The sequence below is a fragment of the Pollicipes pollicipes genome, unplaced genomic scaffold (genome assembly GCF_011947565.3).
Source record: "Pollicipes pollicipes isolate AB1234 unplaced genomic scaffold, Ppol_2.1 Scaffold_921;HRSCAF=1067_pilon_pilon_pilon, whole genome shotgun sequence".
In the NCBI taxonomy this organism is placed as follows: Eukaryota; Metazoa; Arthropoda; class Thecostraca; order Pollicipedomorpha; family Pollicipedidae; genus Pollicipes; species Pollicipes pollicipes.
This window is the reverse complement of record NW_023597092.1, coordinates 19,554-47,085: the sequence shown is the minus strand read 5'-3', so window position 1 is coordinate 47,085 and position 27,532 is coordinate 19,554. Positions and strand designations below refer to the sequence as shown.

The following is a 27,532-nucleotide window of genomic DNA, read 5'->3' as shown; positions in this document are numbered from 1 at the left end:
CAGTTAAAGGCCATGGTTCTTTAAGCAGTGTTTTCTGTGCTCCTTGCATGCATTGATACATGTGTACATAGTGGTGATAATGCTATGAGCCATGTGCAGCACAGTGTCATGCCACATGCATGCGTATTGAAACCCTGGCAATGCTCGGAAGGCAATTACCATTTTCGTAACCTACACTGTTGTCGCGTATACGCGTGCTCGTGTAACCCCCGTTACTTTCATACTTGGGGCGAAAATACGTAGCGTGACTTGGAAGATCGCCGTTGTGTGTGGTATGTGATATCCCAGTACCATTGTGTTGCAGAACAACCCGTGTCAGCAGATGTGGTTCTTCCTGAAGGACACGTCGGCCGCGACCATACGTGCCATCATCGAGTTTATGTACAAGGGCCAGTGGTGAACGTGGCCCAGAGCCAGCTGGCCAGCTTCATCAAGACGGCGGAGATGCTGCAGATTCGCGGTCTCAGCGGCGATGACGACAGGTGGGGGAAATTTCACATATGACGAAAAAATAACGCATGGACTAACATTGTTTGGCCGTCACACATTTCTCTTGGACTATGCTTGATCTAGAACGTTGGCCGTGATGCTTGAAAACGATCGCCCTCGACCTCGTCCCTCGCCCTCGCCCTCGCCCCTCGCCCTCGCCCTCGCCCCTCGCCTCGCCCTCGTCCTCGCCCTCGCCCTCGCCCCTCGCCCTCGCCCTCGCCCTCGTCCTCGCCCTCGTCCTCGGCCCTCGCCCTTCGCCCTCGACCCTCGCGCTCCGCCCCTGATCTCATCTCTCTCACCGGCCCCTGTGCGGTGTCGGCAGCCGCCGCCGCCGTCTCCCGTGTCGGCCCAGAGGCTGGGCGCGCCGCCCGCGCGCACGCCGGAGCCACGGCCGCCGCCGGCGCCGCGGCCTGTGACGCCGCCGGCTAAGCGTCGGCGCGCGTCGCCGGAGGAGCGGACCGGCTCGCCAGCGCCGCGGCCCGCCTCGCCCACCGCCCACTCGCCGGCGCCGCGTCCGCCCTCGCCGGCGGCCTGCCTCCACGCCGGCGCCGGCGGCCGCGCCCCCCGCAGCCGCCGCCGTCCTCCCTGCCGCCGCCACCGCCTCCACGGCTGGCGCCGTCGGCTGCCGCCTCGCCGCCCCCGCCGGACGGCGTCAAGGTGGAGAAGGTGGACCTGACGGAGGATGATGACGGTGACGTCAGCCTGGACGCCACGCTCGGCTATGTGGCCGAATACGAGGGCAGCTACGGCGAGCCGGACCTCTCCGTCAGCGCTTTGGTGGCCGGCGGCGCCACGGCGGCAGCGGGTGAGTGGTGAACAGTTGTAACAGAGGAACAGATAATCAAAAACAGCATGCGTGCTTACCGTAACGTGGCTTAAAGCCGCAGACATTGACCTCGCATCTTGGCAACGAATGGCATACGTGCTTGATCCAGTCACGTGGAGGATACCAGCACCAAACGGCGCGGCACATTATCGTGACGCGCCGCAAGAGGCACCCACGTCTTGCGGTCGGGAGAAGGGGAGGGGAGGGACGAAGTAGAGCCTGCCCCAGCCGGCTTCCCGACGTGTCCACTGCGGAGCAGGCTCGGCGCACTAGATCTTCAGCATCTACAATGTGAGCAATGTCAGCTTGCGCGTGTGCCCGCGATGTCAAGCCGCGCTTCTGAATGGAATCAGGAGCTCCGCGAGCCATCGCCGAGCTTGCGTGCCGTCCGGCGCCGGCCGGTGTGACGCCGGGCTGACCTGTTCACAGCGGGCGGGCAGCCGGGACCGTCGCAGCGACCTCTGGATGACACCGGACCGCCAGGTAGGTGCCGTCCGCCGCGCTGTGGGCCCGCCCACCCGTCCCAGCACGCTGGCACACACTCCCGCCGCACGGCAAACGGCGGAGCCCGCCACCCATCAAAGGAATTCTGCGTAGGGTAACGGGGCTTCGGGTGCGAGGGCGGCATTATCCGGATGAAAGGAAGTAACAGTGGCTTGTTCACAGGCGGGTTATGCACCTGGAGGTAACTGGGCGCGAAAACAGGCTGGTCCTAGACGGTGCAACGTATAGTGTCCAAAGCGGAATCAGGTTATATTTCAAGCAGATTGTCATGTAAGGGTAGCTTTCGGGATGTGATTATATATATATAATATATATATATATATATATATATATATATTATATATATATATCCACCTTGGTCAAACGATATGAACATTAAGCCGAAACGTCCCTTTCAAAACCCAAAGTAAGTTTAAAGTCAAGCACATTAATGGACGCCTTGGCGAAACACCTGCAACGCGCACACGGCACAATGCCATTCACAATCGCGTAAAATTTCACGTCACGTATAGTACACATGCACGGCATGCCACGTGACGGCAACGTCGGCATGCAAGGTCACGGCACGTCGGCATGCCACGGCACGGCACGTCGGCACGCCACGGCACGGCACGTCGGCATGCCACGGCACGGCTCGTCGGCATGTCCATGTCGCTGCATGCCGGTATGCCACGCCGCGGCACGTCGCCGTGCCGTTGACGTTGTAATGAACACTGCGTTCGCTCTCCGTCGACCAAAGGCACAGTGCTACAGGTCCATTCCTCTGGCGGCATCTTCGATCGATGCCCGCCAGGTCTTGGAGTCCAGCAAGATATTTAACCTTGTAACTATTCCTTTTGGCACAAACTAAGCGTGTGATTCCGGAATATGCGCGTCTTAAGCACCGCATTGGTGGGTTGAGAATGACCTGTCTGGCGCCTGCGGTGGCCTGAGCGCGTGGCCACGTGCCTTTGGACGGCGGCGGCCCCCTGGGAGGCTGTGCCAGCGTGCTGGAGGGGCAGCGTCTTCAGGCGGCCGAACTGCCGCGCCGCCATGTTGAGTGCCGCGGCCATTTTGACGCCGGCAGCTATACGAAGTCTGGTGCCGTGGGCGGCTTTCGTATGTGCTGCTCAAACGTTAGTCGGAGAATGGTTATTTTGTGTCCAGTGTGCGGGGAAGGATGGACGGCACCTGTGTTTGTGTGCTCGCGACTCTGTATATGACACAAGCCACCTCCCTGCTGCTTCTGGCGTGGCATGTAACTTTTTGAGGAAGCGAGGTCATCATACGAGTAAAGTTCGGGTCCGCCACGATCTCCTGGGCACATTTTCGACCAGCTAGCACTCTTCTGCTAGCGCTCTCGAAATCTGGCTCGCGTCGCACTAGCTAGTGTCGGTTATAAACGTGTGCTTTGCACCATGGTTCGTACAATATCTTTTTATTATGATTTCTGCCTCTGATTATTTCCGATCCCCCTTGATATTTGAAATGAAATGTTTCTTGCAGTGAAATGGCCTCTAATTGGGTTGGGCCTTCCCAAACATCCGTTACGCCGTGTAATATTGTGGTATCTTTCGATTCGTGTGTGCTTTTTCGTGCGGGCAGGGTACGCTGCAGTATTCCCTCAAAGGTTTGGCTTTCACATGACCATTGTGTAAGCTTGGTATCAGTGCCGTGCATGCGCCGTATTGACGGCGCTCTGGGCCGCAGCGACAGGTGCGATATACGCAGCATTTCCAGTGCGCACTCGTGGGAGAGGGAAGCTGCCGCTTGAAATCAAACTTTTCTCGTCGCGATATAAATAATGATGGTTAGCGTTTTTTGGGTAGGGTATTATATTCCCAGCGAGTCTTTTGAACGCTCAGTCCCTTCAATCCTTAAGGCAAATCATTTTGCAAGTGAAGTTGCCCGAGGCTGGCAACCATATGCGCTGTCCCGCCTGAGGCGATCAGGTTGTCACCCAAAGCACTCGTCAAAATTCAAGGCACGGTAAATAAGGTCCTTTACGAAAACGCGTTTTCTCAAGGGTATTTTCCTTCTCAAAAGTGAACGGTTGCCATCGTAACGTAGCATAATCACCATGTGGTATGTCGAAAGATCTTTGTTGTGCAAAGAATTTGTTTGAAGATCGGGTAGCAGTGGCATCGTACGGAATATTACGCAAAGATTGCCTTTCAATCAAGCTGTCTTTCATGAGTGATGGCAGTTTCGACGCCATGAGCCCTCCGAAGACGCGTCCTGGCTGGACGTGCGCACCTGATTATCGAAGCGAGTGAACGCTGGTTTATGAAGGGTTGGGAGCCTCTCCGCGCTGCCCTGACACCTGGCACCATTGTGCAACTCGGACTCGCGACAGCCCTCGCGGACACACAGAAGTCGACACATGACCGACTTCCTTGTTCCCGATGGTGCATTGACCTATTTAGGGCTCAAGCAAGACGGGACACCCCATTTCGAGGACCAATTGAGTGCTTGTAACCTCTCAAAGAGGGGCGGTGGCGTGGTGGTATGGTGCTCGGCTCTGGACCGGCGGTCTTAGGTTCAAGCTCTTGCCGTGCCACCACCGCACCCCTCTTGATACCTAACAGTGATACCACCGCACCCATCATGGTACCTAATATGATCCCGCCGCACCCCTCATGGTACCTGATATGGTACCACCGCACCCCTCATGATACCTAATATGATACCACCGCACCCCTCATGGTACCTGATATGGTACCACCGCACCCCTCATGATACCTAACATGATACCACCGCACCCCTCATGGTACCTAATATGATACCACCACACCCCTCATGATACTTAATTTGATACCACCACACCCCTTGTGGTACCTGATAAAGGTATGCAGTCTCGAAGTGGCCCTGGCGGTTGGTAACACGGAAAGTCCCAATCATAGTCATTGTGAATATCTTTTAGGAGCAACATATAGTTACATGATGCGCTTTCATCGGGTCTGAACCCAGCCCAAATTGTGTGGTGATTGCACACAAGACTGACATGCGAGACGCACGGGCGCGGGGAGAAACATTACGCGCTCATGGCATATTCTGTAATAGAACTGCCGAAAAGACAGCCTGAGGTGACGCTGCCACTTGCTTTGCGAATCTTTAACAAACAAGAAATCAACGTACATGATAGATTTCAAGAGCTACATTGCAGAAAGTATTTTTTTGAGTATTTTGAATTGGTTACTGCGCTGCGCTGCGTAGTGTTTTCCCCAAAACGATGATGGCAGAAGCTGAAACGCAAAGCATCTTTAGTAAACAAATTATCACTCAAACCTGAAAGCCTACGCCCAAATGTCTTCTTGCGGTCAGCAAATGTAAACCCACTAAGCCGAAAAGCAATGGCACTGCTCAAAATCATTCGTTGTCTAAGCCGACTTTCCCGGCTGGAGAGCTTGACGGGTGTGTACTTAAGAAGTCATTTTCATCCTGTCGCACAAAATTTGGGCGTGAGTAGTAGAGATGTATTACGGAGAATACAAGTGTTTCACCCAAATGAAACCGTAAGCGTAGTTCAAGTTTGCGCCGGTTATGTAAGGTTTATTTCGATATAATTTTATTCCAACAAATTTATCCCAAATTTAACCCGACAGGGACTTTTCTCTTCTCATCCATTGTCATCATCCATGCATGATAGTTTGGTGGTGCATTGTCCAAAGATAACGGATAGGTAGGTTATAGACAAAAGGTATTAAACAGATAAATTAATTTTCATAAGGTAATGAATGGGTAGCGAATTACATTTATTCGTTATGCTACCTGTCTTTTGCCGCGGCATGTACACTCGAAGGCTGCTGCGATGGATGAACTTGCGTTTTCTCTGCGTAAGTTTTGCTCCACGTAACGGTTCTACATGTGGCCCTGTCACGAAATGGCCTTGTGTATTAGTCGCAATTGACCGCTATTGCTTTGTCCTTATGAATCTGCGAGTTTTAGGAAGGAAAATGAATATTTCCTAACATCAGGTTCTCGCGGTATTTGAGAGTTTCGTGATGAATTATGTTTAGTCCGTTTCATGTCACAAACACATTTTGATTCCTTGGTTCCTTCACGGGAGGCTGCTTATTTTGCTTGGCTCAGCCACTTCGGGGTAGCTTTGTGACGTGACAGTCACTTCAGTGAAGTTGCGTTGTTTTCAAGCAGCTCTTCACTGATGTTTTACGTATATCAGATGGTGAATTCGGCTTAGTTGGCCCTGCGAGTGCCTGGCTTCCGGTCAATCGGACACTTATGTTGCCTGGCCTATGCTCACTCGGAAATTCTGTGTTGATTTCGATCAATCGGGAACACTATGCTACCTGCAAGGAAATTCTGTCTGAGAACCGCAAAGAAATCATATTTTTGGCGTCTTGTAGTATAGCTTGACATACTTCGGCTAAAGCATCAACGTTAGGTGCGAAGGTTTTTTGTTAGCGTTGCTTAAAGCGTAGCGCATTGCAATCTTCGCGAGCGCAAGGTAGCATCATTGTTTTTCGGTCGCGTGGTGGTTGCTATGCAGTACGTTGACAGGCGACCAGAAGACAGCCAAGGAAACCTCACATTAGGTAAGATCTTCGCCTTTTTCAGTCGCGTTACTGCGGATGTGACTCATCATGTATGTCTGGAATGAATATTCGAAGATGATTTGGCAGGAAATGCTATTACATTAAGTTCACGTTTGCCCCGTTTAAGGTAGATTTTGCATGCTAGATGTCAGGCATGAGTCATAGAGATAGATACCACGTGCATAAGCCTTATTTTCGCTGGCTGGACCTTCCTCATAATGTTGCGGGTTGATAGAGGTGATAATTCTGGAGATCTCATTGTTCAAGCTTTTTATTGTGGTGTAGAATGATGTTCCCCTGGAAGTCGTTTCCATTGCACCTACGTATCACTGAATTGTGTGCACGAGGATGTGTCAAGTTTTGGGCATTTTACCCGCCATCAAATAAGCCTTGAGTTTGGAAGCAAAAAATGGACTCATTTTGGTATCTTTCCGTCCAACCATTTCTCCGTACACTAGTATCTGTGTCAAGGTCGGCTTTGAAATGGTTGTTAGTGGAGAGACGCACACGATATCGGTACTAGCAACGATACTAGTGATTTTGGTCATAGTGTGGCGGCGGAAAATTAAGCGCAAAAATTGCAGTATGTCCGTTGTTTGGAGTTTCTTGATAAACAGTTATTTTTTATCAGAATTTCCGCTCGCGTCGGAAGAAGGCAGAACGAGATGGTTTGGTTTGCCTTTAGTTATTTTGCCCTTAGTTAGTTGTTCGGGGCTCACCCCGAGCGTTATTAAGCCGATGTAAAGGTTTATTGTCCAGCCTCCGCATGGCCTAAAAAACATTCCCCATTCATTAGCAATTTTCAGGGGCGTCCCTTTAGCCGAAGCTGTTCCTCCCTAACTACCTCCGTTCTATGGTCTGTCAAATGCTTTCGCTCAATCACTGTCTTTGGTGCTTGCATGTGAAGTCAGGTGCAGTTTTTAGCGAGAGATTGAGGTGTTGTTTCGTAAAAGAGGTTGGGGGACTCAGCAATGAAAATGGCAAAGCTACATCCGAAATAGATCAAAAATGAGGGATTGGAGCTAAAATTGTTAGGGGAGGGCTCTTCCCTTCCCAACTGAAAGGAAACTCCCCGTGGGAAGATTTGAAGGGCATGGAAGAGAGTGGTCATGGTTCGTAACGGTTCACCCTAGCGTTTCATGTACCCCACATGTGATGTCAGTTGGTCAGTTTGCTTTGCAGGACGTCATTGACTGATGGTGGCGACGTGCCGGACTGCCTTGGTATTCCAGCCTCTCACCATTGGAATTGGGCGCTTTGCTGTAACATTTTTCGTACGGTTATGCTGCGCTGGATGATACGGTTTCTTGCACCTGTTCAGTTCATGTTTTACTTGCTAGCGTTGAAAATGTTTGCCTGTGCTCCAGAAAATAATGGCCCTGAATTTGTACTGTTGACATGAAAAAGTTAGCTGTTGGCGAACACTTTCCGGCGCCAGAATATAGTTGATTTAAGATATGTATTAAAAGAAAATGAGTAATCTTTGAAATGTTTTGTATCAATTTGCGAAACGCCATGGATAACCGGTGATACCATGTACCACAAGCTCCCTGTCTTCTCTCGCGCACGTGAACTCGTACTTCGAATATCTCTATATTATTGATACTTCTACCGAAAGTAAAATACTGATATCAATCAGCGACGCTTCTAGTCGTGTTATGAGTTGCGACGTGGGCTGGTTTGAAACCATCAATGGTATTATTAGAATACATGCCTTATTTGTTATAACTGGTACATGAATTAGAACTCGAGAACTATGTATCAAGGGCAGTTCACTATGAGGGCATAGTGAATTGCCTTTCACCAGGATGTGGAACATCACATTGCTTTATAACATCCCCAAGGGATACAAGGTGCTACTGGCGTAGAATGCGCAGACTTTCGAAAGTCGGTTTAGAAGATTTTGTCTGTCAAAGGACTTCAGTTCAGACGTTACATTAACTGGCATCCTTTCGAGGGATGTGTAGTGTTTTCAAACTTCATTGATGTAAGCAGCAAGTTATTCAGCGCAACTTTTCATCAACATTTAACGGCGTGCGGTTTTTCTCAAGCGCTCCTCATTCTGGTCACGGTATTCTCAAGATAGACATCACGGAAGCATCACAAACGTTGCTCAAGGTGCAGTTTGCTTGCGATCATGCTGCTGCTGTTACAGGTGACTCCGTTTACGCGCGTATTTTCCCGCGTTTGAGCTCTTGCAATTTTGCTGCCCGTGGTTTCTGCCAACGGCTCTAGCTGATGGAGGCCGGATGGCAGAAACTTTCAGCCGCTTGCTGCCAACCATATGAGCCTCAAGGTCCGGGATGAAAGCCGACAACGGCTGTATCCGTTTTCAGTTATGGACCATAAGCCCGTAGTTTGTGACACCCCGAACTGCCGGTATGGAAATCTTGCGTATCCGTCGGGTCACATTGAGTGGGTTACCCCTCAAAGGTCCGTAAGTTATTTCTTCGTCAGTGTTGAAGCTTCCTGTCATTAACGCCTTTGAACCACGTGGCTACCGACATTGTTCAAAAAACCGCAAAAAGTGCATGCACAGAAATGATGCATCACTCCGAAACGCATCGATGTGCTGTAGGAGATCTCCTATCTCAGTGCTTTTAGCATGTTGTTCTGAAATGGTTAACATGTCGATGGGGTTGGGTAAGAGCTATGCGTAACACGTCTACCTAGCAGAATGCTGCATGTCGACGCCGTATGTGCTTTTTTATAACGCACTACCTTTTTTGGTCGGCTTGTGTGCGCATCTTGAATACAGACATTCTGCAGTTTTCCAGACAACTGGGATTAGTTTTCGTTGTTACATGAGGTATCATACCGTACACCACCATAAACACTCAGTTTTCATTTCAGTCACAAACGAAGAAACACCGACGACTTCATCCAGCCATTGGTTGCAGAGTTCTGAGAAGTCGCTTGGCAAATGGACGGGGCAGTGGCTTCGCCTGTGTGAGTTAAAGCTTCGTCTGTACGCAGTACGCTTGAAGTGATTGTACATTTGGTCAGTCAGCCAATGCAGGCGGGGGAATAAGTGGTCCAGTGGGCCATGGTGTCGGCTCACTATTGTGTGGAGTTATCTTGTCACCCCTGCGTCTTTTTGGTGGTCACGCTACCTGGCATAAGAACTGCACCGTCAGAATTAAAGGGAATGTTCCACTTTTGAAGATATTGAAGCAAGCATTAGACGTGATGAAATAAGCTTACTTTTCTCCATTGGCGTACTTTAATCGCGTAAGGCTGTTTTGCACCACAATTTTTCATTTAGTAAATATGCTTCTCAATGCTTCATGGTTTGATTGCGTCGCGGGCGTTTGTGTAACGTTGAGGTGCTGCCAAACTAGCCGCGCGAAATTGATATCCAAGCACTCATTTGTAGCACTTGAATCTCCCGGGAGGTGGCCTCGGCGGTGCTACAAGTGTTTGTTGCTGAATCAAATATCGTGATGTGTTTGGGTTTCGGTCCTTTCTCGTGGTGTTTTTGCATATTTATCCGTGGGCTTAGCCTGCTTATTTTTATTCACACACTCGGTTATGGTGCTGTTTTTACATAATTCGACTTACTAGTGTTATTTCGGCGATAACTGATAACCATGTCCAACTTCCTGTATTATGTAGCACAAAACGTGATTCGTGAGCGAAATGCACAACCTGATCAACATCCACTGAGGGCCAATTGGCGTGCATTATGTAACGAAATTGTGCTTAAGAGCGCCAGATAGAACGGCTCTGCGTTTATATTCTTAGCCTAGCGATGCTGCTTGGCCAATGGGTGGCGAACTGACGGTATTATGGCGGCAAGCATGCCTGAATGACCACGGAAAAGCCTGCACGTCTTCGGAGCGTGTAGCTCAGAAACCTGATGGTTTAAAGTCTTAGGAAGGGTAGGGCTGTGAAATGCACCGAACGATCTTCAAAATTGTTCATCTGAGTTCAAAGTCCTACACAGATGTGGAGCATTCCCTTTTAATGTTCGTCACGACAGGATATATATATATATATATATATATATATATATATACATATATACACGCCAATAGCTGTAAGTGAGCTCATTACGTTACATATATGGCATGCTTCAATATCTTCAGATGTGGAACATTGCTTTTAACAAGGTAGTAGACCGATGCGACGGAGACATCGCGATCAAGACGACCTGGGTACCTCTGTCTATGTGAACATCCGTTTTTGTTTTCTATGTGACACTTAACTAATTACATCTGAACTGTGACCCTATCTTGGTGTAGTGTACTTACTACATATAAGTTGACGACCCATCTGTGGCAAAGGCTCACGCGTAAAAGGTCGCATTGTTCTGCCCTCAATAAGAATGTGCGCTGATTGGCACAAGTGTGCAGTGGTTTTCTTGTATGTGCAGGCTAAATACATAGTTGTCAGGCATAAGGCGTGTTATTTGAATAATTGACGGTTACTTACTCGTTAACGGAAGCTCTCTTCAACACGCATAATAGTGCGGAATACCACGAAGCCGTTACGGGGATGCGCGTTGTCTACGGAGCCAAATGAAGAGATGCTGTTGCGGAATAATGTACATTCTGCTCTCTCTCTGATGGAACGTCTGTCTTGTTTCAGACCAGTCGAAACACATGTGCAACGTTTGCGGGAAGATCTACAAACACCGCGAATCGCTGAACCACCACAAGAAGAAACACGAGGGACTGACGACGTGCTACATGTGCGGCAAAGTGTGCTGTATCGTGGCGGAACTGCGGCGGCACCTCGAGCTGGTGCATGGTCCTGACTCAGGAAGAGGTCCGGAGGATTGTCCCCACCAAGCCGAAGGAGCGGCTGGGACTGCCTCTCGCCCTGCCGTCTCAGTGTCCCCCTGAGGTGTACCGAGAGTGAAGGAGCGTGCCTCACGAGCAGGCCTCGTTGCGTGCGTGTGTGATCTGGCAAGAGGCGAGGGGATTGCGTGGCGACGGAAGTCATACTTTGCTTGCGTGGTGTCTGCTCTTTTGGTCTGCCATTCGTCACGGCGTCAGACTCAATAGGCCAGTTCGTCGCCTTTAGCGGGATGGTATGCTGCACGATTGCAAAATTTGCAGGATATATCGTGCGTTTGTTGGACATGTTGATGGGACCTGTTTGTTTCAGTATTGTGGCTGGTTGTTCGAGGTGGCTTATTTAGGCTATTGATAAACATTTATGGCATGATATCTTGAGGTAAAAATGCACGCATCATTACGTTAATTTTTGTCGGTTCCGAATTCACACTCTCTTCGAAGGCAATTGTAACATAAATGGGGGTCAGAAATTGTGTACATTTCTAGCATATGCATGTGACTATGTATGTTTTTTGATATTTTCAGTTTCCGTTTGAGCTTCTAATGCATTCGCTGTAAGAACCTCGTAGACTTAATTCGGATGATGAGGAAGAGTTTGGTCGGCCTGCTGTTGAATGGAATGAGCCTTATAAGTTAAAGGGACTTAAACTTTTTTGGCAGTTTTTACGAAAGCTGTCGAAAATAAGCTGTCTGTTACTGCTTTTTCCTTTTCTCTGAAATATTTTGGCGCTGAGGAACTGTGAATCCGTGATAAGTCTAGACGCAGCCAACGTTTGAAGTTGACAATGGCAATTGGCCTGAGGGCTACAACCGCTGAGCTTTGTTGGCCATTGCACATTGTACCCGAGAGGTTTGGTAAGTGATGTCGGGCATCTTTGACTATGCGCCGGAAAGGCTCTGGCTGCGAAGCGGCTTCGCTCTTGTCCGAGCACGGGCTCCTGCTCCGGCTGCGAAGTGGCTCCGCTCTGGTCCGAGCACGGGCTCGTGCTCTGGCTGCGAAGCGGCTCCGCTCTGGTCCGAGCACGGGCTCGTGCTCTGGCTGCGAAGCGGCTTCGCTCTGGTCTGAGCACCAGCTCCTTGCCTTGTGTGTGGATCACACGACACTGAAACACGTGCCATGTTCCTGAGGAGCAAGCTTTCATGCAGGCTATTAACTGAGGATGCTCGAGTGAACGTACATGTAAGGTAACAATAGACGTGACGGGCCTAGAGGTCTCCTCAGGAAGGCTCGCTATGTGCTGTGGATTGATCGTGGAGGACCTGGGGCTGTGGATCAATGATCACGTGTATTGCGAAGTAAACGAGGTCTCACCCACTGCAGTGTGACATCGCTCCTTAGAGCGTTTATTGGCAAGTCGTGATGCTCATTGCGTTCTGCGTTTTCCTAAGTGTCGCGAACTAAGTGATGTAACCGGCTGCGGGGACCTCGCTTCGCACCCCCTATGCGCATAGTTTGTACTCGGTATGTTGATTTATGGGTGCAAGACAATAGATGGTCATCAGGGGCATAGTTTCGCGAAATGAATGTAGGGGGGGCGGGGCGTTGTAGTGAAAACAAATATGCAGTATACCCCGAAACACGTCAACAGACGGGTTTCTCTCCAAATTTGGCCCACTTTCTTCTCAATGTTGGGGGGGGGGGCTGTAGCTCAAGTGTGGAGGGGGGGGGTTGAACAGGAAACGACACCTCTGGTGCTCATGCTGCAAGAACGCACACTGGTATGGCCCCTGGCAGCTTGATTCGCCGTTGCATGCTCTTGGTGGGTCAAGAAGGGTGACAAAATCCAAGTATCGGTTCAGAGGTCCCGCCCAGCGCCGCCCCATGTACCGTGGCTCCGGTGCTGCCGCCGCCCATGTCTAAGAGCGTGCTCTGTCTCGCCAGGCGGTGTGGCCTGTGAGATCTGTGGCCGGCTGTACTCGCGCGCCCTCTCGCTGGAACACCACAAGAAGGTGCACGAGGGCCTGACCACGTGTCCCGTGTGTGGCGTAGTGGCCAGCCGCGTGGCCCACCTGCGCCGCCACATGGAGAAGGTGCACCACCTGTCGGCCGAGCACATCTGGAGCCTGGTGCCGAGCAGGCGCAGCGGTGCCGCCGTCTGAAGCTGCTGCTCGGACGGGTGCTGCAGGACCGCGGCGGCGACAGGCGACCACCAGTTGTGACCTGAAGATGCACGACAGGTGCCAACGAGGCTAGAGCCACGTGCAAGCCCGATTTGTGAGCCTAGCTTGGAAGGGAGGATGTCGGGCTCGGCTGTTGGCCGCGGTTTGCCACGGATCGTGTTCGTGTTCATTTTATCTCATTTACGACGCATTGCTTTAAATATCGAAATGTATTTTCATATGAGCAAGGCATCTAACCACAGGCGTTTCGTCATTACACGTTTTTATATTGGAAATAGCCGGCGTATAGTGTGCCGGGACGTACTGATACTGTAGAGATTTTAAAATGGCGGTATGTGGCAAAGGTTCACTGGCAATGTGTTTTGATGATAGTTAAGATCAGTTCAGTTAACTCAATGCAGGTATGCCAATGCAGGTATGCCAGTGCCGGTTATCTGGTGCATTGCAGGTTGGTCATTTTCAACGTACGAACTCATAAAGGGGATGTGATGTCGACCATCGAGCCCGTGTACACGTGAACACAGTCTGACTGAGAATCATCGCCAAGCATGTTTGATTATCACAAAAGGCGTTATCGCATGTCTGCAAGGAGACGAAACCAGTCCCACTCGCCTGTTAGCTGAGTATATGTAGTCTGAGTTATTGTGCTCATCATGACTTCCTGATGTGGCGCCGCGTCCCAAACAACTTAAGTATTAAGCTGCGACTAGTTGCGGCTGTGTCTTCGACGACTGTGGCATATAGACTTTTAAAATAAATTCCGACAAGACAGTTGGCTTCTTCTATACGACTGAAGTATATGGCATCATGCCAGAATCTACGCTTTCGGAGACAGGGAATGGTATTCCCTGGCATGTGCTTGTCCCGCTTATTGTAAGTGTTGAATGGTTTGTTTCGTGCGTGACTGGTGAATGGCGTTCTCACATAGCACTAGTTCAGTTCTCGGTTATATGTACATTTTAGCTCATGCGCGTTAATGTTCCGTTTTCCCTCCTGTGTCCTTAAACGCACTGTTCAAAGGTTGTGTAATGGTTCAGAAAATGGTTAAAAGTAGCGAAACATGGCAGTCAATCTTCGTTAGGTGATAAGATCATTCGAAGAAGAAGTGCGGAAAAGAGAAGTCCATGGTGACGCGTAAATCAAGTCTTCGCGTTCTGAGATGGCGAATGATTATCTCCTTTTAGTGATCGGTGAAGTGCATGACCACCTTTGACAGTCTACTGGACGTGGCGTCCTTTCAGTCTTACTGATTCCATTTATCGCCATCCAGCTCTGCGCATTTCGTCGGATATTTGCCGTAGCGCTGATCTACATCAGCTGGTATCTTTATGCCAGCCTGTGCTGGTATCTTTATGCCAGCCTGCGGAGGGGCGATCTGGTGACCAGGGCGTGTGCTTATGCTCAGTTCACTGGCAATATCGCTTCCGAACATCCCTGGTCCGGTGCGCTCTAGGCGTGGTTCCAGTACCAACGACTCAGCTGATGTGTCAACACCCGCCTGTAATGCGTGTAGAAAGAGCCATGGGAAAGGTGTACGAATCCTGGATACACAGTCAGTAGCGCGGCGCTTTGTTGTGACATATGTGGAAAGGTGAGTGGACAGATTGTCCATGTGAGAACACCTGGCACTTAAATGGACCGTTCCACATTTGAAGATATTGGGGCAAGCATCACATGTATTGAAAAAGCACACTTGGGCTATTGGTATGCTTTTAAGTGCAAAAGGTGCTCTAAACAACACAATTTTACTCTTTAGTAAGCATGCTTTTCAATACGTCATCGTTTGATTACGTCGTGGGACGTTTTATGCCGTAAGAGTCGTTGTCCGACTTACTCGTGCTTCTTCGCGCTGCAGGGTGGCGTTGTTCAAGACGCATACATTTTTCGTTTTTGCGTGATATGAACGTGTGTTTGTTTTTTTACCATGCCTCGTGGTGTACTTGTATATTTTCCCGTGATGGTCTCTTCATGACCTACATTTGAATTTTCGGCTACGACGCTTTCCTTAAACTCTCGATTCCCAGCTTCATGCTCGTCATAACCAGTGCTTCTGCCTGAATGCCTGCGTTATTTCTCACAAAACGCGGTTCGTAATCGATACATGCGATCGGCAGCTAAATATTCATGCTGGCCAATTGCCTGCCATCGTTGGTACACTGGAGCTGAATGACTGCAAAAAGGACTCTTTTGGTGGGCTTATTTTTACTATGGACATAATTCAACCAGCGAGGTGGGGACACTCGCGCGACGCTGCTGTGGCGTCGTACGTGTTGAATAACTTTCAGATAGGCGGCGCGAAATAGGTTGCACAGGTTCGCATGCGTCAAGCTTAGAAGCAAGGAGTTTGAAGTCTGAAATAGGACATGGCTGTGAACGGCAGACAGCGGTCTTGAAAATAGGTGTGTCAGTTCAGAACTCCATACTTATCTGGAAGTCCCTTGAAAGCTACATCAAACTCAACGGTCTACTCAACGGTCTGCCTAGGTTTTTAGAGCGCTTGGCTGTGAGGAACTGCTTGTGTCAGGTGAACATGGCTGGTAGTCGTTTCAGCTGGACATGCGTGGAAGCATGCTGTTCAGATGATCACCTGCCGGGGCGGGGCTGCTGCCATGCAAGTAACACGCCAGTGTTGAACGCTCCAGTCACCTGACGCTCCACCTTCCCCAGGTGCGTTCGCCTGCGACGTGTGTGGCCGGTTCTACGCGCACGCCGTGTCTCTGGGGCTGCACAAGAAAGTGCACGAGGGCTTGACGACGTGTGCGCTCTGTGGAAAGGTGCTCAACAAAGTGGCCGATTTGAGGGCGCATCTGCGCCAGGTTCATCGGCTGTCAAAAGACGACGTCAAGAAAATTGTTCCACATCGCAAACGTTGAGACTTAATGGCGCCACAACCTTGCCCGTCATCTTGTTATCGATCGTTTGGTGAAAGTTTGGAAAATGTGTATGCGAGACGTTCATGGACACTACCTGCACATGCCTCGGCACAAAAGCACGCGTATGCAAAGCGCGCAGAGACGCGATCACGCATACGCCAACGTCCCATCACGCGACTAACATATACGTGCAAGCCTAGCAGTGATCTTTGTCCGTATGATTCTCTGAAGACCGAATGTTCAATCTGTGGAAATCATTTGGCTCGAAGCTCAATACATACTGTTTCTGGTGGTTTGTTTCCAGTGTATTGTATTGTGTTTCCCCTGTTGTCAGTTCCCTGGTGTACGTCTGCCGGGCGGTGTTGGTTGCGTTCACGGAGTTCTCCGGCAGTTGCCGACTGAGGGGACGTTGGTGATTTTAATGCGTTTCATTGCCACACCAAAAGTATTTTGTCAAATTGTCCGGACGTGTGGAGAAACTTGTCACCCAGACATGTCTTTGGTGTCCCCATGTTTGTATGCCGTGGTGGATGGTGGTTTGTTTTCATTTTTATATTGTGTTGCCGTAATAAACATGGAACTCGGTATCTAGAAGATATGTGAATCAGTTCTACAGCAGACAGGGAGAACCAGAAGGAAGGAGCAATTGAAAGAATGCGATTGCAAAGATGGCCTCCATTGGAAAATGAAGGCACTCATCTCATAGTGTTGAAAGAGCTTTGTTAAGTCGAGAGATTCATCGTGTCGGGACACATTTGCGGCCTCATCCGCTTCTTTCGCGACATTGCCTCAGAAGCTTGACAGCAACGTCGAATGATCCTACTGATGTAACAGGGCAAGCTCATTGGGAAACATAACTTGGCACACGTAGTTTAATTCTTAGACACATGCCACCTGTGGATGTCAGCAGTAATTTCGCTGCAGTAAACGCCGTAACAGCAGCATTTCCGCACCTCAACAAGCTGTTGGCGGGTCTTTGACACTATTACTGATGTGTCGGCTTCGTGGCGAAAACGCTGTCTGATTCCAGGCTCCAGTAATACCCGACCACAGTCAAGCCCGTCATGCGATTTCTGATCATCTATTTTTCGAATGTGGATAAATTCATTGTTTTACAGAGTTTAGCTTCCGAACCACTCATTGCGGTCTGTGCTTCGCAGGTTCCGTCTCCTGCGATCTGTGCGGCAGAATGTTCTCCCACACCGGCTCTTTGAAGCTCCACAAAAAAGTGCACCAGGGACTGACAACGTGTGTCATCTGCGGCAAAGTGCAAAACAGAGTGTTCGACTTGCGAGTGCATCTTCGCACAGTGCACAAGCTATCCAAGGAAGACATAGCTAGTATCGTTCCGAATCGTAATCGGTAACCGGTAGACTACCGTCTTACCCGCGGTCATGGCAGCCTGTGTGAAAGCTGGGTTCGAAGAGTTAAATGGCTTGTACGAGATTTCCACATCACAAGGAATTAAGTTTTACCGATATTTACATGGACGTAACTTGTTTATGGTTATAACTCGCTTCATTGTCCGTTTCATCAATTACTTCATGAGTTATCAGCGTAGTGGTTTCGTTGACTTCCATTGGTTCTGGAATAATAATAAAAAATATGAGGAATACTACCGACCACTTTTACCAGCGCATCGCGCCAGGCAAACGTTATGTCAAGGGCAAAGACCGAGTGTAAGAGCTGAAAAGCCGACTCATCGGACGTTACTTTTACCCAATGACTTCAACTTTGGCACGTTAGTGTGAGCAATCTGAGTTATTTTAATTAAATTGTTGGCAGACATGTCTTTGGGTCTCAAGGGTAGGTTCCCGGATGTCATAAAGTTTCGTGTATATGTATCCTGGAATCTGTTTCTAGCTTCAGACACATGTCTGATTGTTGGTGCTCCTGGGGTCCCGCTGCTGCGTTATGCGCGTGTTAACTGTTCCCTTTGTGCGCTGTAATCCAGTTCCCATGGACGAACCTGCGCACTCGCCTTAAGCTGGTGCCTTTGGCCTTACGCTTTTCCAGTGAATGATCAATACAGGCATCAAATGTGTTAACGATTCAACTGGGTTTTGTTACAGCGTGATTAAAGATGATCCAATATTGTGATTTAGGCATGAATTCCTTCATATTTCATGTGCGTTTGGAGCCCCGTGTTAGATCAGGTCTGCAGCACCCATAAACCCACTAGGTAGTTTAATATTCATGTCGGCTTACTGGTCCACTTCCACTGATAATCACAGAATAAATTGTGTTGGCCGTAGCAAACATCATAGCAGTCAGGCGTTTTAATGCGCGCGATGTAATATGCACACGAACCGATATATATATATATATATATATATATATATATATATATATATATATATATATATATATATATATATATATTATGTGTGTGTGTGTGTGTGTGTGGTGTGTGTGTGTGTGTGGTGTGTGCAACGCAGTTTGGGTTACGACCTTTTGAGTGGTCCAGATATGAACAGCAAGGTGCGACATTGTTCAGTTTCTGTGTCATTATGCCACAAGATGGCAGTTTTAGCACTCATCACCTGAACAAGCACAAGCGCACCCGACCACCATGTGCTCAGTAAATCATTGAACTGGGGATTACGACAAGCACAGCATTTGTCTACTTATGCTCGTAATCATGCGGCCCCTGCGCGCCTTTCCTCCATTACCGAAAAGGGCTATATTGGAAATGTCCGCTGATAACCATCCAGCTGTGAGGCTGCTTGTGTATGTACATGTGTGTGGTGTGTGTGTGTGTGTGTGTGTGTGTGTGATCGCACAACTGTGTCATGAGTTGGCGGGTTTTTCGACGGCACAGCAACCGGGCCTGATCTGACGTGTGATCAATAAAAATCCCGCCTGTACACAGTACTGTTTTGCCTGCCCCCGTTTGTCAGCGATATTTGGACGTGAATGACCTTTGACGTCACTTTGTCCTAACACTCCCAAGTATCACTCGTGAAAAGCTGCGGAACCATTCAGTGAACCGTAACGGACTGGTGCGAGTTAAGTTTTAAGCTTTTTTGCACGTGCACGACAGGTTTCAACTTATTCGCACTCTAAATCACTTACTTATCATCTTGCTCTTCATATCTCTGCGCGGCGTAAAGTTTGAAAAATCTGTGATTTGTAACCCATTTGTATTTCTTTGCGTGTGACAATCCTGACGCGTAGTGGCCATGAGAGTGTTATGTGATTATTTTAGTAATGTTGTCAAGGCCTGTACTCTTCTTTAATGCCATTTTATATCTGAGTGACCAGGGTTAATCTCGGAACTCACGTCAGGCAATGCATAGCATGTTAACTATGAGCCTATATAGCAATCGACAACAGTTATCGATAACAGCCCCGCAAGCACTTTTTGAAATAATATCACGTGACTTGAGTAAGATAATTCCGTGACAAGAGACAAGTGGTGTGCCGGAGCATCACCTAAACCAGAGCCAAGCGTCTTTTCTTCATGGAGAGAACGATGATCCCTTTACGTAACGGATATCATTACGAGCTCCTGTTGCTCGTGATTCCCGCTGCCATGAGGCTCCTTGCGGAGTTTTCGTCAGCTGCCTTTGATCCAGTGGTGTAGGTTTGTACGCAGTCTTGTCCAGTCTTGTGCGCATTTGCACCTGCCTTTGGGCATCTGCCATGGGCTTCTGCATCTACCTTTGATGAGAGTCATCGTACCATGTCATTTCGTAAGTGGAAGTGACTGTCGAAACGGGTGCGAGGCCACTTAGAATTGAACAAGAGACCGCTTAACCTTTATCGTACAAATGTTCCAGAAGACATGCGGGGCTAAATCGCGTTTTTGCAGTGTAGTTTGTTCCGCTTAATCAGATCTGGAATCATCATTGAGGGGGTGCCGGTAGTGTGGTTAACGCGTCTGAGTTAACCACAGCGTGTCTGGGAAACCAGAGGTGTGAGGTTCGATTCCCCGCGGTTCCCGCTCCTCCTACCAGGGTGAGAGGCAGGCGACGCCATATAGCCTGAGCAACTGAATGCGTCTTGACAAGCCGCAATGACACACACACGAATCATCGTTGCGCACCTCGTGCGCTACCGACGGCAGCTAAACCACTGAAGCCTGCTAGCTGCGGTCCAATTCAGCGGCATTGGCGAATCCTGTGGCTGACTGCCGGCACGCCTGCGCTGGGCTGTGACGTCACTGGTCAGCGTACCGATTGACGCCGGTGACGTGCGTGCTCCTCCTGCTGTGCCGTCTCCGATCCCATATCCAACAGCAGTCACTCCACGGGCGTAATGGCCGGCTGGTTAGCGGCTCCCACGTGACGACCTGGGTCACAATTCCAATAGAGTCATGTCCTGTAGGTGCCAATATGACCTCTGCAGTCGCTGGCAGTACATAGGGAAGAAAAGGACTAAAAAGCGCGCCAGACGGCGTGCGAAGCGTTCCTAAAAAGCCACCAGGCGCTCCGTGCCAGGGCGGCGCCTCCTCTCGGCGCCTGTCATCACCGCCGCCTCCCCTCGGCGTCTGTCATCACCGCCCCGTCTGTCATCACCGCCTCCTCTCGTCGTCTGTCATCACCGCTCGTCCTCCGCAGGGCCGCTGTTCTGCGATGTCTGCGGTCGCAAGTACTTCCACGTGAGCTCCCTGGCAGCTGCACAAGAAGGTTCATGAAGGCCTGACGACGTGCGTCATCTGTGGCAAGGTCTCCAGCAAGGTGGCCAACCTGCGCAGACACCTGGAGAACTCACACAAACTGTCCCAGGAAGAGATACGGCGCTTGGTTCCGGTCAGCAGGCTTAATTACGTGCTTTAAGGGTGTTGCCACCAGTGTGCTGCTGTCTACAATAGTTTCACCTCGCTGGAATGATGCCGTTTTGGGCGTCAGCCTATTAGGTTCCTTCGTTGGGCATGTATTGTGAAGTGCGCCACCAGTGCGTCCGATGATACACGCGTTTTTCATGGCATGTGACCAGCAGCGGCCGCGTTTTTCACGCTATGACGGGCGGTTACATTTTCTGGCCAACTTTTTCGTCAACCAACAAACACCGTCTATTATTTCACTGTATCTCCATCAGACACTCATTTCGGATGGACTGTACTCATTTGGGCTTGCCCATCCTGCGCGAATCGCCTCGGTGATGTGGTGTTCCGTGGTTGGGCTTCATCGACTGTACTGCGCATGTGTGGTTGCCGTGGAGCGTTGTGTCCGGTGAAACTGCGATTTCCAATGCCGTGGCACTCGTTTTCAGAACTTTGTATAAATGATGAAAAGCTGAGAATATAATGGCGAGGGCAATGTTTTTTAAACTGGCGCTTCCGAGGAGTACCTGGCTGGGTTTGAATGAGCTGCGACGTTTGCTGATCACGAAGGACCGTGCTTGCGTCGGTCGTAACCCTCTCTGCAACTTGGGCAGCTTGGTGACGTTGGGCGGTATACTACGTCCCCATCCTGATTCCAAGCCCGATGAACAAATGAAGGCAAGTGCTGGAGCCGATACGGGATCTTCAAACCAGTATTTTAAAGATAAAGACGAAATGGCAGGCCAACAAAGAGCCACAAGGGCCCAGCGAGGTTGGCCTGCGCTAGGCTTTGTACACATTCTCGACGCTCATCTCACCACCTGACCTGCCTGAATTTAGCTTTAAATGATATCTTGGACCGATAGAACTTGTCCCAATGATTTGATAATGCTAAAAGAGGGACTTTCTACAACTTCGTGTTGCAGTCAATTCCAGTGATACGCCTGTTCTTTGATTAAGTGACATCTGCCTCTTCACAGTTCATCTTCATCTCTACTCCTACTTTTCATCTCTATTCCTACCTTTTGCTAATTGAGGCTAGTTTCCTCTAAGTCTCGGCCTACTCTCCAGTGCCCTGTAGGTGTACCTTGTCTATCCCTTTCATAATCTTTAAGTTATCTAATGGATCACATGCGGTTACATATGTTGCATTACAGGTATTGGGGAATAGGAAACTGTCCGGAGAACTAGAAAATTTCCTGGCATGCCAGGGCGCTTCGTGGATTGCCGTAGGGAGTTTGCAAGCTAGTTAGGTTCGCCAGGGACTTTCGCAAACATCTAAGAAGTTTTCAGGCTCCTTTGTAGGGAGTCCGCGACATCCCTAGGTTACATGTAAACACAGAATTTAATTTTGCATCACACTGAAGTGGTAGTAGCCAATGATGTATTAAGGAGTGTGCATGGAGGGCTTCTGTTCCCCCTGATATAAATTATGTTTTAGACTCCAATATGCATGTGCATAAATGTTGCCATTTAAGAATTCGAGATAGACATGTAAGACTGATTACGGTCAAAAATGTTTGTGGTTGTACACCATGCACAGATTTTTGCGATAACCGTGCAGACGATAGAAATCCTGCGGTCTGTACATCAGTAGCAAATTTCCTACTGATATTCGTTTCGATAAAGCCATGTAGCCGAAATATCATGCCTATCTCTCCACTCTCCTGTTTATTTTACGAGGAATATGGCTGTCAATACTGTCTCCAGGTATGTATCCTAGTGCCATTTGTTGTTCAGTGTTAGTTAGGCACAAGCGTCTCCCCATCGAAATGTATATTATGCCAGCAGCTATCACAGCCCATCATCCTTAGCTATCACCGTCACCATCATCATCATCATCTTCTTCAGCTTGAATATGCCCTACAACGATCACAATCATTGCTGATCCGTTTGAACTGCTGTAATGTAACTCATTGCATCGAAGCACACAGAATATCATTTACCTCAGACATCCTTGACAAACTGATAACAGCGCTGACTCTTCAGTGCAAGACGGCCATAAAGGTATGCTTCTTGTGCCCATCGTTGCCAGAGCTATCGTGGACCAGGCTTTGGCCATCTCAGCGCATGACGCCCAATGCGTCGCACCTTCCTGGCAGCTGACCTTGCCTTTAGGCTGGACTATTATCCAAGGGAATATAGGCAGCTCTATAATGTTGAACGTCCAGCTTAGGTTACAAGTTTTGAATCATTCTCAAAAGCCCCTTATTTGAGCGACATAGGCAGACTGCGTGGTTTCAGTAAAACCACAAAACTGCCTCGCAAGGCCCCAAGAAAGGCATGAATATTGCATTCCTTGGGTGGAGGTAAAGTATTTAATGTGTGCAACATGACACCAGCGTCCACCTCAGATGTGGTGGCCACTGCAGCAAACAGCGAGTGACGAACAGGTAGGCGGCGCGCGATTTAATGCGTTAGAGGAATATATGTCTGCTGTGCCCCCTTCCCGAATGCATGACGAGTTAGGTGTTATTCTATTAGCCAGTGAAATTAAAGTCGGGTTTTGCATAGATCCCGGGGATTTGTACCAACTTTCTGAAAGTTTTTGAAACAGTGAAAAAAGTTTTGGAAAGTCCTGCCTGTGATGTTCGAAATGCCCCGCCACCCAGGGAGTTGCAATGCCGGGGAATTTGTGAACACCCCCGGTAGGTCTAGGAGCTCGCAAATCACTAGTTAATGTGGCCAGCTCCCGGCTTTGTCACCTCCCTGTAATATACACACACGTTGTGTCTAACCTGGTCAAATCACGCTTATGCTGTCGTAAAGTAGTTTTGCATGCATCCGCGGAACTGGCTCAAGTCGACCCATCTCTTCTGCTACTGTTTTGGTAAAGGCATACTGCCGAAATATTAACCCAACTATATCTCTATTCTCCTGGTTTTTCTCCGAGGAATAAGGTATTACTACTGGCTGATCTCAGAACTGATGACACACACTAATGACGTTTATCTCCCACTCCTTAAATTGCGAGACGAGGCGTCGTACTCGTTTACCTATACTAACTTTTATGTTATATATTTATATATTATATTATATATATATATATATGTTTACATTATTTAGATTTATAGGAAATCGATACCAGAGATAGATCATCGGATATCGATAGGTTATCGTAAAAAGTTGACGCCAGATGACGAGTAAGCCGTGTCGGCCGATACCGACGACACTAAGCCATTGCCAATCAGCTCACCCGTGCTGGGAATGTGAATGTGTCGGCAGTGGCGTCATCGCGGGTCCTGCCGCGGCGGAGGAGGAGGCAGCAGATAGGGCCATCACCCCAAACATGACGTGCGGCAGTCCCCCGGCTACAGCCACAGGCCTCCCCCAAAACTTGCTGAAAGCACTGCAGTGTGAGTTCAGGGTTATCTCTGACTCATCAATATGATATGCTGTTCTATTATTTATATCGCACTATGTTATAAATTGTGCTGAAATTATCTCGACCTTTAAAATGCTGGTTGCACAACGTTATAAGGCAAACATTGCTCATATTGAGAATGCTGTGACATGCTACTTACACATACATTTGTTATATTGTCAATGCTGAGCTTTGAGTTTGTAATTAATGCGAGTGCCATAACGTCGTTTAGCCAGTGAATCCTGGTATATCGAAGGTCGATTACTCGGACCAAGAACTCTAAGTATAATGCCAAAACTAGAAGCTGAGAGCCTTTCTCACATATGTCGAGTATAAGCTCTGCAATCGGTAAAAGACCGCGTTTTTTCGAACATGCGTCTTCTCGGCTGTCCAATAGATGTGACGCAGTACCGTCCTCGCGCAGAACGATTTTCAACTGTGATGAAAAACACAAACTCGCAGTCCACTTCGATTATTTATCACCATGTAATGGAATTGAGCGTACTACGAGCGTTTAGTTAGTTTTTACGCCGGAACCATTCCGATTCCTAAATACAGTTGGTCACCTCAAGCACGAAAACCTCAAATAATAGCACTGCTACGCTTGCCCTTGGTCGTGGCGCTGTCGTTATAACTCAGCCATAATGAACGATACGCGACGTGGGGTTGGCATGCTTTTGCGATCATAGTAGGAGCAAAGCTTAGGTGAATTATTGCGGCGTGAGTAGGAAACTTGAAAACGAAGTACCAGAATAACTAGGAGAGTGTGTGCAGGCTATCTGCATAATGGGCTCAACCGAACGGTTTCTTTCGGTGGGTCCAAGGCCGTTTTAAGAAGAAACCGTTTGTGTTCGGTTTCGGTCCTACATGCGCCGCCTGGCGAACTTAGGTGCTCACCGAATCAGAACTGGGCTGTAGATTATTCGGAACAGTCCATGCAAACATTCAGACTTTTCGACCTCGCCGTAGGCAACCCGCATGGTGTCTTGTTTTTAAATGGACCGGAAGCACGCTTTCAGACCGCTTTTGTGGAACGCCAGCCAGCTGCATTGGTCACATCAGCTCTCAGCGGTCATGGCCCGACCGGGATTCGAACCCGGACCCTCACCTGGGAGTCCGATGCGCGAACGACTCGGCCATTACGCCCTTGCATGGCATCTGCCTTTGGTCGGCGGTGTTTATTTGAAGCAGCCCACACGGGATCGTTTTCCCCTTTCGCATACCTTTGACCGACTGTATAACGTGATGGATTTGCGGTCAGTCCTTGCCAAGTGCAGCTCAGACAAAGCTCGTGCAAGATTTGTCCCTCTGTGTAGGCCACGATCCGCCTGCAGGGCTCGTCACTGTCGCTTCAAGCAAAGCTGGGCAGTTCCATGCATGCAGGCAACACAGCCGGCCAGCACTTGTCACAAGTCCGAGGACCCCTGATGTGGTCTCAGAACTGGCCGTACCACGGCGTGTTGCTTGGTAAGTCGCAGCTGCATGCTAACTGCACGCTGTGACATTTCGTACTTGGTTCCTGTTTGTCATGTTTCCCGGGAGCTCATAGTGCGTCTCTGTCTCCGAGCAGGCCCAGAACCTCACCCATCGGCCCAGCCCCTCATCGCATGTCCGTGCACGCTCGCCACAGCTCTGAGCGGCCTTGAGCGGCAGCTCTGAGCGGCGGCTCTGAGCGGCTCTGAGCGACTCTGAGCGGCCTTGAGCGGCGGCTCAGTCGGCCGGCCTGTCCGCTGTTCCAGAGGGCGAGCGGTGCCGGTACCAGTGTGACCTGTGCGGTCACGTGTACCGGCGGCGCGACTCTCTGACCGACCATCGGCTCCACCATCTGGGACGGACCGCCTGCCACGTCTGCGGTGCCGTCTACAGCACGGTGCGCAGCCTTCGCCGCCACCTGCGCGACGTGCACCGGCTGCCGGCCGACGAGGTGCGCCGCAACACGGAGCTGGACGCCCCGGCCGGCCCTGCGCCGCTCTGAGCAGTTACCAAGGACAGCCCGGTGCTGCTCTGGGGACCGAGGACGGCCCGATCTCGCTCTGGGGACCGAGAACGGTCCGGTGCTGCCCTGGGGACCAAGGACGGCCCTGCGCCGCTCTGGGTACCGAGGACGGCCCGGTGCTGCTCTTATTACCAAGGACGGCCCGGAGCTGCTCTGGTTACCAAGAACGGCCCGGTGTCGCTCTGGGGACCAAGGACGGCCCGGCGCCGCTCTGGGGACCATGGACGGTCCGGTGCTGCTCTGGTTACCAAGGATGGCCTGGCGTCGGTCTGGTCACCAAGGATGGCCCGGTGTCGCTCTGGTTACCATGGATGGTGCGGTGTCGCTCTGGTTACCAAGGATGGCCCGGTGCTGCTCTGGTTACCAAAGATGGCTCTGCGTCGCTCTAGGGACCAAGGTCGGCCTGGCGCCGCTCTGGGGACCAAGGACGGCCCAGCGCCGCTCTGGGGACCACGGACGGTCCGGTGCTGCTCTGGTTACCAGGATGGCCCGGTGTCGCTCTGTTCACCAAGGATGGCCCGGTGTCGCTCTGGTTACCATGGATGGTCCGGTGTCGCTCTGGTTACCAAGGACGGCCCGGTGTCGCTCTGGTTACCAAGGATGGCCCGTTGCCGCCCTTGGGGACCGAGGACGGCCCGGTGTCGCTCTCGTTACTGAGGACGGCCCGGTGTCGCTCTGAGGGCCGAGGACGGCCCGGTGCTGCTCTGATCACCGGTGCCGCTCTGATGAAGACAAAGTCTATTGTGGTTCCGCGATGATGGTGCAGCCGATTCTCCTGCTTGTAATGTTGGAGCGGACTGTACAGTTTGCGATGGTGGAGCCGACTGTGCTGCTTGTGATGGAGGAGCGTACTGCAGACTACTGCTTGTGATGGTGGAGCGGACTGTACTGCTCATGATGGCGCGGAGCGAACTGCATTGCTGGTGATGGTGGAGCGGACCGTACCGTTTGTGATGGTGGTGCCGACTGTGCTGCTTGTGATGGTGGTGCCGACTGTGCTGGTTGGGATGGTGGAGTGTACTGCAGACTACTGCTCGTGATGGTGGAGGAGCGGACTGTACTGCTCATGATAACGCGGAGCGAACTGTATTGCTGGTGACGGTGGAGCGGACTGTACCGTTCGTGATGGTGGTGCCGACTGTGCTGCTTGTGATGGTGGAGTGTACTGCAAACTACTGCTCGTGATGGTGGAGCGGACTGTACCGTTTGTGATGGTGGTGCCGACTGTGCTGCTTGTGATGGTGGAGTGTACTG

General features: G+C 50.1%; 2 protein-coding genes across 2 annotated transcripts; both read left to right on the top strand.

The window, feature by feature from the left end:
• Positions 1-322: 322 nt before the first annotated feature.
• LOC119114516 (longitudinals lacking protein, isoforms A/B/D/L-like) lies at positions 323-13,428 on the top strand. The gene is made up of 5 exons (XM_037238623.1): positions 323-389; positions 812-831; positions 1,147-1,294; positions 1,745-1,798; positions 13,039-13,428. The coding sequence occupies exons 1-5, from the start codon at positions 323-325 to the stop codon at positions 13,254-13,256; spliced, it is 507 nt and encodes a 168-aa protein (XP_037094518.1). The 3' UTR covers positions 13,257-13,428.
• A 1,370-nt stretch (positions 13,429-14,798) lies between these two features.
• On the top strand, positions 14,799-26,257 carry LOC119114515 (zinc finger protein 646-like). Its single transcript, XM_037238622.1, has 3 exons — positions 14,799-14,829; positions 15,945-16,139; positions 26,022-26,257. Exons 1-3 carry the CDS (start codon positions 14,799-14,801, stop codon positions 26,255-26,257), a joined length of 462 nt encoding a protein of 153 aa, XP_037094517.1.
• The last annotated feature ends 1,275 nt before the right edge of the window (positions 26,258-27,532 follow it).

What these genes read in the sequence shown, in the direction of transcription:
- LOC119114515 (XM_037238622.1), top strand. Translation starts at nt 14,799, where the DNA reads ATGGGAAAGGTGTACGAATCCTGGATACACA. An exon ending in GTACGAATCCTGGATACACA is followed by an intron (nt 14,830 to 15,944) that starts GTCAGTAGCGCG and finishes CACCTTCCCCAG; the next exon opens with GTGCGTTCGCCTGCGACGTG. An exon ending in CAAGAAAATTGTTCCACATC is followed by an intron (nt 16,140 to 26,021) that starts GCAAACGTTGAG and finishes CCGCTGTTCCAG; the next exon opens with AGGGCGAGCGGTGCCGGTAC.
- LOC119114516 (XM_037238623.1), top strand. Translation starts at nt 323, where the DNA reads ATGTGGTTCTTCCTGAAGGACACGTCGGCCGCGACCATACGTGCCATC. An exon ending in CATCGAGTTTATGTACAAGG is followed by an intron (nt 390 to 811) that starts GCCAGTGGTGAA and finishes CGGTGTCGGCAG; the next exon opens with CCGCCGCCGCCGTCTCCCGT. An exon ending in GGATGACACCGGACCGCCAG is followed by an intron (nt 1,799 to 13,038) that starts GTAGGTGCCGTC and finishes CTGTCTCGCCAG; the next exon opens with GCGGTGTGGCCTGTGAGATC.